This window comes from Mytilus californianus, unplaced genomic scaffold (assembly GCF_021869535.1).
Source record: "Mytilus californianus isolate M0D057914Y unplaced genomic scaffold, xbMytCali1.0.p SCAF_2, whole genome shotgun sequence".
Classification (NCBI taxonomy): Eukaryota; Metazoa; Mollusca; class Bivalvia; order Mytilida; family Mytilidae; genus Mytilus; species Mytilus californianus.
In genome coordinates, this window is record NW_026262668.1 from 10,474,232 (window position 1) to 10,487,395 (window position 13,164).

The window sequence follows — 13,164 nt, forward strand, 5'->3', positions numbered from 1 at the left end:
GTGACGAATTTGTATAAAGACTTTCTTTTTTTTTAATTACATACTAAGTAAATTAATTGGATTCTACGAATTTGTTCTTTCTTCTTCGTGATGAAATCTTGTCAACTTGACCTATCTTGAAAATCAATACTTTTGACTCTAGAATATCTTATATCATTTAAAAAAAAAATTCAATTTGCATTTCTGTAGAATACTGCATAAAGTAGTAATTTTACAATAAATCATTTTTAGCAAAATATAGAACAAAAAAGAATAAAGAGTGCCCGTTCTTTTAATTAATTAGGAAAAAAAATACAAGGAGTTACATCATCATTATTCCATATGGGCTTGTTTCAGGCATATAAAGAAAAATTATATGGTAAAAAATATGTTTGGATTATAATTGGTTGGTACCCAGACAACTGGTACAAGAAGAAGGATCCTAAATGGCCCGTTAATTGCACTGCTGACCAAATTAAAGAGGCACTCGAGGGGCATATAACAACCGAGGCTGTCGTTTTACATCAAGAGAACACTGTAACACAATCTGGAATGGTAAGTGTAATTACATTTCTCATATTAAACTTACAACTCTCCCGAAGGTGCGTTTGATACGGTCTGGTGCCCTGTCAAGTATTTTTGGTTTTTCCTTTTTTCCTTTTTATGTTTTATTACAAATAATTCTCTTGACTACTATAACGACATAACTATACAAGACAGCCACAATTACGCAATAGTACAAATTTAACATCTTAACTGACATGAATCAGTCTTGATGGATGTTTCAAAACAGGCCGACATAACCTAAGGAAGTTCTATTGGGACACATCACTATAAAAAAAAATGATGTCTGATTAGGAAAACGCGATTAATCATTGTGGAAAGTTAGTAGATTACAGATTACGTCAATACCACTCTAGATAGATATGAACTAAGAACTGAGTGCACATGGAAGAAAAGTGATGAAGGAAAGGCATATATAATGTGCTTTGCTTTTTGATTAAGTCCCTGTTTTTCATTACATGGAATTTTAATTTTGATATAAAGTCATGCAATCTGATTTAAATTGATGTATCCATAGGCATTTTTTTTTTATCAAACTACAAATTTGCACAAAACTAAAACTAAACACTGCTAGAAATGAAAAATAGACGTATTGCCGAGTTTAGATCGAGATACATCAAACAGTTTAATCCTCCTAGATTTCTTTCATTGTTCTGCTTTTATTCATAAGTCTAGAAGAAGGACTACCTGAGCAAAAAGAACTAAATATTTCACTAAAACAACTTTTAAAATTGTTAAGAGGGAATTCTTTGTTGAAGTTTTCAAATGTGATAAAATCACTTTTATTTCTGCTAAAACGCAAATGTAAGGATCCATAAAAAACTTTTATTTAATCCTGTCAACTGTCAACTTTATATTTCTAGCTTTGATATTTTTCTCTACATACATTTACAATATTTTCAAAGTTGTCGTTAGTAGTATGAATATCGTTACCAATTTTAAATGACGATACCTATAAAACATGCAAAATGGATGAACATAAGCGTATTGGTGCATGTGATTTTTTTTTGGCCAAAGCAAATTTTTATACTGAGAACTAATTCTAATGTCTTATGATAAATTTGATATATATTCTGATATGTTCAGACTTACTATTATTGATTTTGTGCCTTATTCATAGGTACCACGCTAACAACAAAAATCACAAACAACTAATTGTATTGTACGTGATTCAGGTTTTGATAAAGGTGAAAACCGATATTTTCAATGGTATATGTTAACATATTATTCCAATCGATTAAATAGTGATGATGACCGTAAAGCCTTAGAATAATGATATCCATCATTCAATAAATTTTGCCAAAAAAATACGAAATGAGTATACTGCAGAAATTCTATCGATTATTGGTGTATTTGCATAGCATTACCATAGAAAAGTCATTTCTTAGGAGGCAAGTACGTTACTACAGAAGAATTGAAATTGTAAAACTGAAACCATTATCTTTTTTTTATAAAGCTGTTAATTTATGTTGATTTTCGGTAATTTTAAAAATTTGAGGCAGACCTCTTTTTCTTTTTTTCTAATTATTTTCAATTAACTATTTTATCCTTTGGTTACCTCCTGTTGACACATAAGAAGTAAGTACCTACCGTAGTCTTGATATAATATCAGTTTTCTCCTTTTTAATCTTCTATTTCTATGTATCAGTATTCTAGCAGCACCTGCGTATTGAATAGATACCTCCAAGTTGATACGATTTCCATGATTTGCGTTTACTATCATGACTCCTTTGATTGATAGTTGATGCTTATATAGAATCTATACTAGTTAGGGTGCAATCCTACCCTGATTTTGTTAATCGTTTGAACAACTATCGTTGTCACAGATGACGATTGATATGTTTTTGTTGTCGTAGTCAAAATTACGTATTTTTTCTACCGATTGTTACATCTCCAAAAACGACTTGTCACTACATGTGTAGTTGCTTTTAGCTACAAGACGAATGTCACTAATGGGAACGGAACTGTTGGGGCATATTGGTTCAACCCCGGGTTTCTTTAGGTTTGTTTGTTCTTACTGTTTCTGGACTTGTTTTTTTTTTGTGCTGTTATGTTCTTTTCTCTTCTCCTAATATTGACTCTTTATTATTTCAAAGTTCGTAAGTACAGGACTCCTTTTTCATTTGACATCATTAACCTTCGAAATTATTCTTTGAAGGCATGGCCAGTTAGATTAAGCTACAGATATCACCTTTTTTACTCATTTCTATTCGGTCGAATTAGAAGAATTTTCCCTAAAGAAGCTTTTTCCATGTTTTCCATGTTTAAACAAATCAACAGATTATAATTAATCGATAGTTAATAAAAAAAAATGCTTTCCTGTGTGGGAGGTTATAATTGTCAAGACGGCTTTTTTTTAACCCTAGCTGTCGATCGTACGATAATCTTTCGATGTTCACCTTTTATTCAGTGTCTATTGTAGGTAAATATGTTATTAATACTATCGCAATACACCTCATTATATTTATAATGGGATCGGCTTATAAGTTCTTACAGCTTAAATATTTCAAATTGAAAAATAAATCTTCAATTACCAAATAACTCTTTGCCATCATATAATTGTAAGAATTAAAATATAATAAATTTCTTGCATCTTTTAGTAATCGTAATCATACTATATATCCACGTGATAAGTTCGTCTTCAAGATACAATTAGTTACTATTAACGGAATTGCAATTTGAAAGCCGAAGCTACCTTCTACTTCGAAATAGTGGTTTATTTTGTTGCTTCAAAATCAGTTGAAGTGATACCAATCGATTCAAGGTTGTGATGAAATCGTCAACAAGTTTGACATTCTTAATGGTTAAGAACCATTGATCATTGTAATACCACTTTTCGTTTTATAAAATATCAATTCAGATTTTATGAAGATTTATAATGGCCATACGTTTGGTAGTGCATTTTAAAACGAATCATTGATGTCTAACCACGATTCTGTAAAACTCTTTTAATACCATATTTTTCTGACAGATCAGATTAAGATCTGGATCAATATAAGTGTTTTCCTCAGATGTAATAAAACTTAGGCATGCCACAAGCTTCATTAGGTCTATGGACAATTTCCGATCAGCTGTAAGGTTATCCAATAAGGCCATCTTATCGTATGTAATAAGCCTATTTCTAATACTGTAACAGTAAAATCTTCAACTCCTTAAACTTTTAAACAAGTAAAGGGATGAAATTGGTTAATGGTGTATATTTAAGTACGCATTTTGTGACCTTTTCAGTAAATGGTCTTTTTAGGACTACCATTTCACTTAACTTAGGGTAAAATTTCTTTTCGAATGATTGTCGGTAACTAAAAATATATCTATGTGAACTATAGTATTCACAGATAAGGAAGACGACGACAGATTTTAAAACACATTTTGTATGTTGTAGTTATATTTAAAAAAAAAAACATTTTGAACTTTTCTTGTCGTTCTTTGTAAACATTTCTCTTTGTGACTAATTTATTAATTTTAAAACAGACTAAGATATTGAAAACGACAGAAACATATAGTTATCTGACAGGTAAAATGATGTATTGGTTTCCTGATTTTCTATATTTTCTCTTACAATGGATAAAACTCTTAACATGTCTAAGCAACGCAAACAATCAGTGACGGCATTTATTTTCAATGACAAGTAATTATAAACAAGTTTAATCTCAAAAACGATATGAAGTGCTTTGCAGAATCGAAATTTTACACCAGCTTTTGTTTTATACACAACACATTTTAAAGAAAACTTTTATTTATAACATACTAATTGTAAACGTCATTATCCAAATTAGATACCATTACATAACAATATACATTTCTATAACTTAAAATGTTACATCATTGGCTTTCTGGAGACTACTCTTTCATTGAAAAGTTTAACCTTTAAATTTTTAAACCTAATAAAATACATGTAAATTGAAAATGCCTAATGGTAAAATTATGTGTATATTTGTACAAAAAAGTTTAACTTAAATACATTTCAATGCTGGGGAGATTCCTGCAGCAAACTTAACTGTGTGAAATGTCACCTGGGGAGATCCCGGCAGGTGTGAGCTACTTGACTAGAGAAATTACCGACCTGGGGAGATCCGGGCAGGCTTATTCCTTGGGAGATCCCGGCAGGAATTAACTTAATACCTTAACATACATATATGTTCCTGGGGAGATCCCGGCAGGAATTAACTTAATAATTTAAAATACCTAATTGTTCCTGGGGAGATCTCGGCAGGAATTACCTTAAATATTAAAACACATGAATGTTCCTGGGGAGATCCCGGCAGGAATTAACCTATCTGATGTATTATTGAATTTGGGGAGTATAATTCCCCTCGAATTATAAAGGCCAAATTGAATGAATTCATAGTAATGAATGAGTGAAAGCCCCCAAGAAATAATGCCATATAAAAATATAAATTGGTTATATGAAAACTATAACAAAGACTCAAAGATGCATTTATCAATGATATTTACAAATAACCTTCTTATCAGTCCTGATGTATCTTATACACAACATTCTGAGGACCGTGTCTAAAGAATGACTACGAAACTGCTTATGTTATAATCAAGGCGTATCTAAAGTTGTCCAAATAATTAATAAAAGCCTTGCATCAGTCACTTCAAAGAATGGAAGGTTATACAGCTCCCATTCTAAAAGGTACTTTTAGTACTTATTCATTGTCACCACTGGTTCAAAGCTGTTCTCTTTAATTGTTATATTCACTACTTTTCTAAAAGGATCAGTCTTTGGTGTTCTTAGTTTCACACAAAAAGTAAAGGCACTACACTGGTATCAACATCACTGATTATTAAGCAATTTAAATTGCATCCCTAATTCAACAAGTGAATTTTTTCGCATCGAAGGAAACCAAAGAAAGCTGTTAAAATGCACAATATAACATTGTCTATGAAAAGTGAGGAAAACTCCTGTTGATAACATGTTGCACAAAGGCTGTAATATGTCTGATGTAAATGTCGGCCTGTTCATAGAAGCATACATGTAAGTTGCTATATCTTTATCCACGCAATATAAGGTAATCGCTCGGTCCATGTTGTGGGGTAGTTATGACAAGCAAAAAATGATATCAAATCCTCGCTATATACAATTATATTATCATGTTGCAATTCTTTTCGGTTCTTTCAGTGTGTTATAAAGTAATATATCAAATGGTTCTCTGTAATAGTAGGAAGACAGTTCATGGAACTCTGTATGACACTTATATTCAGAAATGATAAAAAAAAACTTTGTACATTTGATTAAAAGCTTTTTGCGTTTTTATGCTTAACGAAAAGTCCCATCAGTAGCGTGACTGTCGTTCTAACACATCATTACTGTGATGGCAGGAATCAAGGTACTGCTTTCCTATTAATTCCGGTGCTATAGTTCTGTTGTCTGCAATTGAATACAATAAGTTAATAATATCTGTATCTGCACCTATATCTGGTTTTTTTAACTATAAATAAAAAGAAGAAACAAAACGACATGGGAAGTCCCAGCAGGCCTACAATACTCAAGTGAGATCCCTGTGGATTTCAGCGGATTAAAAAATAATACACTTATACTGCATGAAATGTTCACCTGGGGAGATTCCGACAGGTGTAGTAGTGCAATATAGAATAAAGAGAATAAACGACACGAGGAGATCCCAGCAGGCCTAAGAGACTCCGGGGAGATCCCAGCGGAGTAAACAAAAACCTTTCACCTGGGGAGATCCCGGCAGGTGTTGTGCAATATAGAATAAAGAGAATAAACGACTTGGGGAGATCCCAGCAGGCCTAAGAGACTCAAGGGAGATCCCAGCGGAGTAAAAAATAATAATCACCTGGGGAGATCCCGGCAGGTGTTGTGCAATATAGAATAAAGAGAATAAACGACTTGGGGAGATCCCAGCAGGCCTAAGAGACTCAAGGGAGATCCCAGCGGAGTAAAAAATAATAATCACCTGGGGAGATCCCGGCAGGTGTTGTGCAATATAGAATAAAGAGAATAAACGACTTGGGGAGATCCCAGCAGGCCTAAGAGACTCAAGGGAGATCCCAGCGGAGTAAACAAAAACCTTTCACCTGGGGAGATCCCGGCAGGTGTAACGCAATATAGAATAAAGAGAATAAATGACCTGGGGACATCCCAACAGGCCTATGAGACTCCGAGGAGATCCCAGGGGAGTAGACAAAAACTTTCACCTGGGGAGATCCCTGCATGTGTAGTGCAATATAGAATAAAGAGAATAAACGATCTGGGGAGATCCCAACAGGCTTAAAAGACTCCGGGGAGATCCCAGCGGAGTAGACAAAAACTTTCACCTGGGGAGATCCCGGCAGGTGTAGTGCAATATATAATAAAGATAATAGACGATCTGGGGAGATCCCAGCAGGCCTAAGAGACTCCTGGGAGATCCCAGCGGAGTAAACAAAAGCTTTCACCTGGGGAGATCCCGGCAGGTGTAGTGCAATATAAAATAAAGAGAAAAGTCGACTTGGGGAGATCCCAGCAGGCCTAAAAGACTCCTATGAGTTCTCAGCAGGCCTAAGATACTCCGGGGAGATCCTGGCAGGTGTTAAGCAATATTGAATAAAGAGAATAAATGACCTGGAGAGATCCCAGCAGGCCTATGAGACTCCGGGGAGATCCAAGCGGAGTAAACAAAAACCTTAACCTGGGGAGATCCCGGCAGGTGTAGTGCAATATAGAATAGAAAGAATAAACGACATGGGGACATCCCGGCAGGCTTAAGAGACTCCGGGGGAGATTCCAGCGGAGTAGACAAAAACTTTCACTCGGGGAGATCCCGGCAGGTGTAGAACAATATATAATAAATAGAATAGACGACATGGGGAGATCCTATCAGGCCTAAGAGACTCCGGGGAGATCCCAGCGGAGTAGACAAAAACTTTCACTTGGGGAGATCCCGGTAGGTGTAGAGCAATATAATAAAGAGAATAAACGACCTGGGGAGATCCCGGCAGGCCTACGAGACTCCGGGGAAATCCCAGCGGAGTTAAATATAATACATATAAATACATAATTATTACTAACACTGTATGAAATGTTCACCTGGGGAGATCCCGGCAGGTGTAGAGCAATGTAGAATAAAGAGAATAAACGACCTGGGGAGACCCCAGCAGGCCTAAGAGACTCCGGGGAGATCCCAGCAGAGTAAAAATAATTAATTAGAATACATATTTATTACCTATACAATAAGAAAGTTTACCTGGGGCGATCCAAGCAGGTGTATAGCAATATAGAACACAGAGAATAGACTGGGAGAACCAAGCAGGCCTAAGAGACTCCGGAGAGATCCCATCGGAGTATAAATAAAACATTAAAATACATAATTATTACTTATACTTATGCAATGTTCACTTGGGGAGATCCCGGCAGGTGCAAAGATCGGGCAGTAATGAACCAATCTGAAGTATTATTGAATTGGAGGAGTATGATTTCTTGAATTAGAAAGGCAAAGTTTTCACCAATAAAAGATATTCAGTTGCATATCCTTAAGTAGTGCAGACGTATATATGTATATCCTATTTGTGTCCTCGAATATCCGTGCTGTTCTTCACTCCCTGCTGCAGTTGTATGGTAAACCCCAATTGTGTATGGTCTAAGAGTTGCCGAAGGTGCTGTTGAATTAGGAATCGTCGAGACACTGGACTAGTGTTGATCGTGTTTGGAATAACTTGCGGACTTAAACCAACGATGTCGTAGAAGATTATGACTACGATTAAAAGTTATTACTATTATAAGAAATATTAAGATTGTCAGTAACTTTATTGTTCAAAGAAATCACGTTCTGTTGAAAGTTGTAGATATTCGACGATAGCTTTAACACCAAGTTAACACGAACAACAAACCGATACTGATTAATGTTTACATTGATGCATCTTGGGATCGCGCACGCGTATTCAAATCAGTGGTCGTGTCTAGTGTATTGTTCATGCTGTCATGTCCGAACTTATTAATTCCAATAATACGAAATAGAGCCATCCTACGAGGATCTACGGGTGTTAATGGAAAACGAATGTTATGTCTTCTTGGCTCAGACTTAGAGCAGAGTCTTGTCAAAGCCAAATTCGCCAAGTTCCGGATCATACGGAGTTCATTTTAATAGGACGCACAATTAATTGTCATATCGACACATGAATAAAGAACTGACACAGTCTTCACAATCAAAGAATAAATGTCCAATAACGTTCAAAGATTAAATAAATCCATATGAAATGTTGTAGATTAACAATATGTGTAGATAGTTCGATTTCAGTGAAATAATAGCTGATTAAAAAACATATGATACACGTGTAGGTAAGTTCTTTAATCTGATCATCAAAACACATACCCCCTCTAGGAGTAAACAATAATAGAATCTAAAAATAGATTGACGGAGGCTTCTTAACTCTTAGATAGAAGATACATTGTGTCGTGTATAAACTATAATTTAATAAATCAGGGATAAGACATATTTGTTTTAATTCTATTACAATTTAGTGTTGTGCTTCTTCATTTTCGGATACTTTTATTCGAATATCATTATTATAAGTAATATGGCACTTTACCAAGCGTATGAGCCCTCTTGTTGCCTTTTTAAAGGGGTTGATCGGTTTTGTGTTTAAGTTCCTCAATTTTAAATCTGTTATACATACACACGTGACTTAGGAATTAAAAACTAATAAGTTGATCTAAGGATTTTCGTTTGCGTTTTAAAGTTGTCATATTCTTCTTACTTGATTATGAATCGACAGAAAAAAGTTATGTTCATTGTAAAGTATTAAATGTTAAATACGATGAACGTTTCGACTTTTTTTATTCTTTCTAAATTCGTATATTTGAATTAATTCAAATGTAATGCTTACTTAGTAAAGTTCCAATTTTTCCTGAGTTTTCTGAGATTAAGGTAGATTCATGGTATACCGCCATCTTGGATTGTACAATCACAGTACAAAATCGGTCTAGTTATTTGTCCAAATCTGCAAATTTGGAGACAGATTTGCAATTTAATGGTTAGACTGTTTATTTATATAAAGAAAACTTGGTGATTTATTGTATTATTCAAAATATTTAAACAAATATCATTTTTGTTTGTTTTTTAGAATCATTTTTTTTTCAAATGAGACATTTAAGGGGAGATAACTCTTTTAGTAAAAAAATTATACTGGACTAATAGGGAAATTTTTAATTTTTACTAGTAGCAAGAAAACAAGTTCGGTAACACCACTTTTTATTTTTATTTTCTTAAAACATATAATAAAACCTATCTTCTCACAATTTATTTCAAAATTCTATCTCATAGAATTTTTTTTATGCACACAAATGTGTTTTTTCATGAACAATGTAACCAAATTTAGGCAATTTTCAACGACTCATAGCTTGGTGACCCATACTTTTTATTATATTTTTGAAAAAAGCATAGTAGAATATTCATTTTGGCAAATTATAAGAAAATTCTGTCTCAAAAAGTATATACTTATGATCTACCTTAAGCATATCTTGAATATGATATCAAATTGTCAACCATTTAAAAGAGTGTGGTTTGATTGGTTGTCAAAACCAGTTTGACGATATTGAACTATTTCAAACTGGCCTACAAAACAAACATTTCATTTAACTTCTTCAAAATAAAAACAAAATGTTTTCACATTCAAACATTCAATTGTTTTTAATCAGGAGGTACCCTCAAGCTGTAATTCCTACAATTACACGTCAAAATGGAAAACCCAGTGGTTGCCTCCTAATTTTCATGCAATTTATGCCCAATCAAATTAACCATTGTCTTTTTGAAAGTTAGTTTTATAGTTTTTTCTTATAACAATTTCACTTTAAATAAAACTTTATGATATTTATTTATCTGTTTAATTCAATTGAGTGATTTACTATGATGGCTTTTTCAGACTTCACACAGATTCAAGGAAAGATTGGATGCAAAACTGAATTATACAGATACAAGTCAGATCGTTGGGTATCCAGAGGCCCCACTAGCTTATGATGCTGTCTGGGCTTTAGCTTTAGCACTGAATAAAACTTCAATGCAGTAAGTGTGTAATGCTAAGTGGTGTACTCGGATACTCAAATACGTAAATGGCATCATACGTCTTCTTCATATCAGGTTCAAACCTGTTTTGTTTAAATCAAAATCATGTTTTCTTCAGTTTATTACTTGTAAACTTTCTTGTCATTATTGAATTATATTTAGCAAAATGATTTCTTACAAATTTGTTATTCACGTTTAAAACTCATGTAAAGATAATAGGAATTCACAGAGTTTAAATTGTTTTGAGGCATCCCTGTTAAGCAAATTAATGTTTGTCATTCAAACTTTAAATTAATCACTTACAAATAAAGGTCATAGAGAGATAAAAAGGAATTCACCGAGTTTTAAATAGTTTGAGGCGTCCATGTTTTTGAAACATCTATGTGGCATTAAAAACCTGTTAATATTGAGAAAATACTGGATCAAATTAACATCTAGCGAATGAAATTATAGTTTTTCCCCTGAGGTATTCTTATTTAAGGACTTGTATTATATAACCAGTATTCTCAGACACAGCTCTTAACTTTTTTTGCAATTTGTAATATGTCATCGCCTTTATGTTAATAAATTTATATAATGAGTAGATTATATTTGTATTTTAGTATTTTCTTTTCATTAAGAAAATAAGCGTAGTTTATTTTCCTTTTTTGGCAGAAATAGAATGATTGTTCCCAATAAAAATGTTTTTGCGTCGGTTGATCTGTAATAAATTTCTTCTTAATCTTCCTTGTTTGTTTACCCAGCATGCAACATTTCACAGCTACCGAAATTATATTTGATTTGACAATGCACTTTCGTAGTTCTGCAGCACCAGTGGTTAATTAGATCTGTGTTATAATTTAGCAGCAATCTATTTATTGCTGGCTTTGTGTCCTGTGAAGAAGATACATCATTGTTGCTGTGAAGCCATCACTGTATAGTAAAAGAGATCGTAATTGTTAGCAAGAAACCATTGTGAGTGGCCATTAGTTCATTCGAGTAAAGAATATTGCATCAATTAGCAACTACATCAGTGCGTATTAATTCAGATCAAAATATTTGAAATCAGCATGAAGCAACAACAGAAGTAAACGATTTACAACTTGCGTAAAAGAATTGATATTTATATATAGATTAACATCTTATCAAAAGATATATATTATATGAGCATGAAAAAGAAAAATCATGTACTTTCTTATACATCTAAAGATTTTCAGTGGTTGTGGTTGGTTGTTGTTTGTTATATTTGTTCTGCGTTTATTTTTTTGTTATTAATCCAACCTTTGGTTTTCTAGGTTGAATTGCTTCACATTTTTTCATGTCGGGGTCTTTTGTAGCTGGCTATACGGTATAGATTTTGCGTACGGTACACATTATATGTATAATACATTATTTACGTCCACGTCATTTGGACTCAGTATGATAATTGTCTTATTAGTAAGCAAACCAAGTAGTCTTTTTATATACATTTTTATGCGCATCTGGTGCAGAAAAATTAATACCGTGTATGTTTTTTTTTTAATTTATCATATTTTATTGAAATCTGTACATTTGTTAGTGGAAAACATCAAATACCGTGTATGTTATTACTACCACTGGGCCGATGCCTCTGCTTGTGGACTGATAGTCCCCGAGGGCATCACCAGCCCATTAGCCAGTACTTCGGTACTGACATGAAAATACGGATTTTGTGGTATTTAAATTTGCTGTTACAAAATTTTGGAAATTATTTAAAATTAAGGAATGTATCTCCCTCATGCAAAGCTCTGATTCCTTGTCCGACTTTGGCTATACTTTTTTGTCCTTTTTGGTTTATAGCTCTTTATCTTTTTAATAAGCTTTGGATTTTCAAATATTTTTTTTCCTCGAGCATCACTGAAGAGACATTGATTGTCGAAATGCGCATCTGGTGCAGAAAAATTGGAACCGTTTATGTTATTGTAAGAGTAAATTAAAGACGTTTTCATTACTAAAGCCTTAAATTGAAAATTGGGAAAACGCAATAGTAACCAAAATCAAGAATCCGGAAATATATGCAACAGAAAGAGGAAACAATAAATGAATATTTTCTTTTCTTCTGTGTTTTATATTTGATAAATTCACAAAGAAGGATGCGTTTCAATGATACAGGTTCAGACACTACCCTTGAACAGTATTCAATATCGGAAGGATAAAATGTTCATAGTTAGGTATTAATATTTTGGTAGTGTGGGTACTTCTGTATAACAAGTTCTAAATCACTAAATGAGTCGTAACTCTGGACGCAACATGTGCATGCAAATTCTTCCTTCCCAATCACCTCTCGTTTTGATTTTGCAGGTAACCATTACAGTATGTTTTAATCTTTATAGAAAACTAGTTTATAAAATACTTACTTATATTCTATGCCTTTTGTTGCTTTTTGGGACTTTTTTCTTTTTGTTGTTGTTTCGTTTTGGGTTTTATCTTGTTGCCATGTGTGAATATATAAATATCAACAAATCGTACAATTAGTTGTTTTAGCTGGAAATAATGTTGATCCTTATAATCGAAGTTTATAAAGAATATGATTTAATGAAACATCAACCCAACGATACAAATTAACAAGAGAACTTTTCTAATAATATTTACAAGCAAGAGAAAGGTTTTTCGACTT

The 13,164-nt window shown here is 33.3% G+C and overlaps 1 protein-coding gene across 1 annotated transcript in view; it reads left to right on the forward strand.

Annotated features, from left to right (window-relative positions):
- Positions 1 to 321: 321 nt before the first annotated feature.
- LOC127728876 (gamma-aminobutyric acid type B receptor subunit 1-like) overlaps positions 322 to 13,164 on the forward strand; it is a 36,216-nt gene continuing 23,373 nt past the window's right edge. Inside the window, exons 1-2 of the mRNA XM_052236465.1 lie at positions 322 to 534; positions 10,411 to 10,550. Coding sequence (XP_052092425.1) covers positions 322 to 534; positions 10,411 to 10,550 — 353 coding nt within the window. The remainder of the gene's footprint in view (positions 535 to 10,410; positions 10,551 to 13,164) is intronic.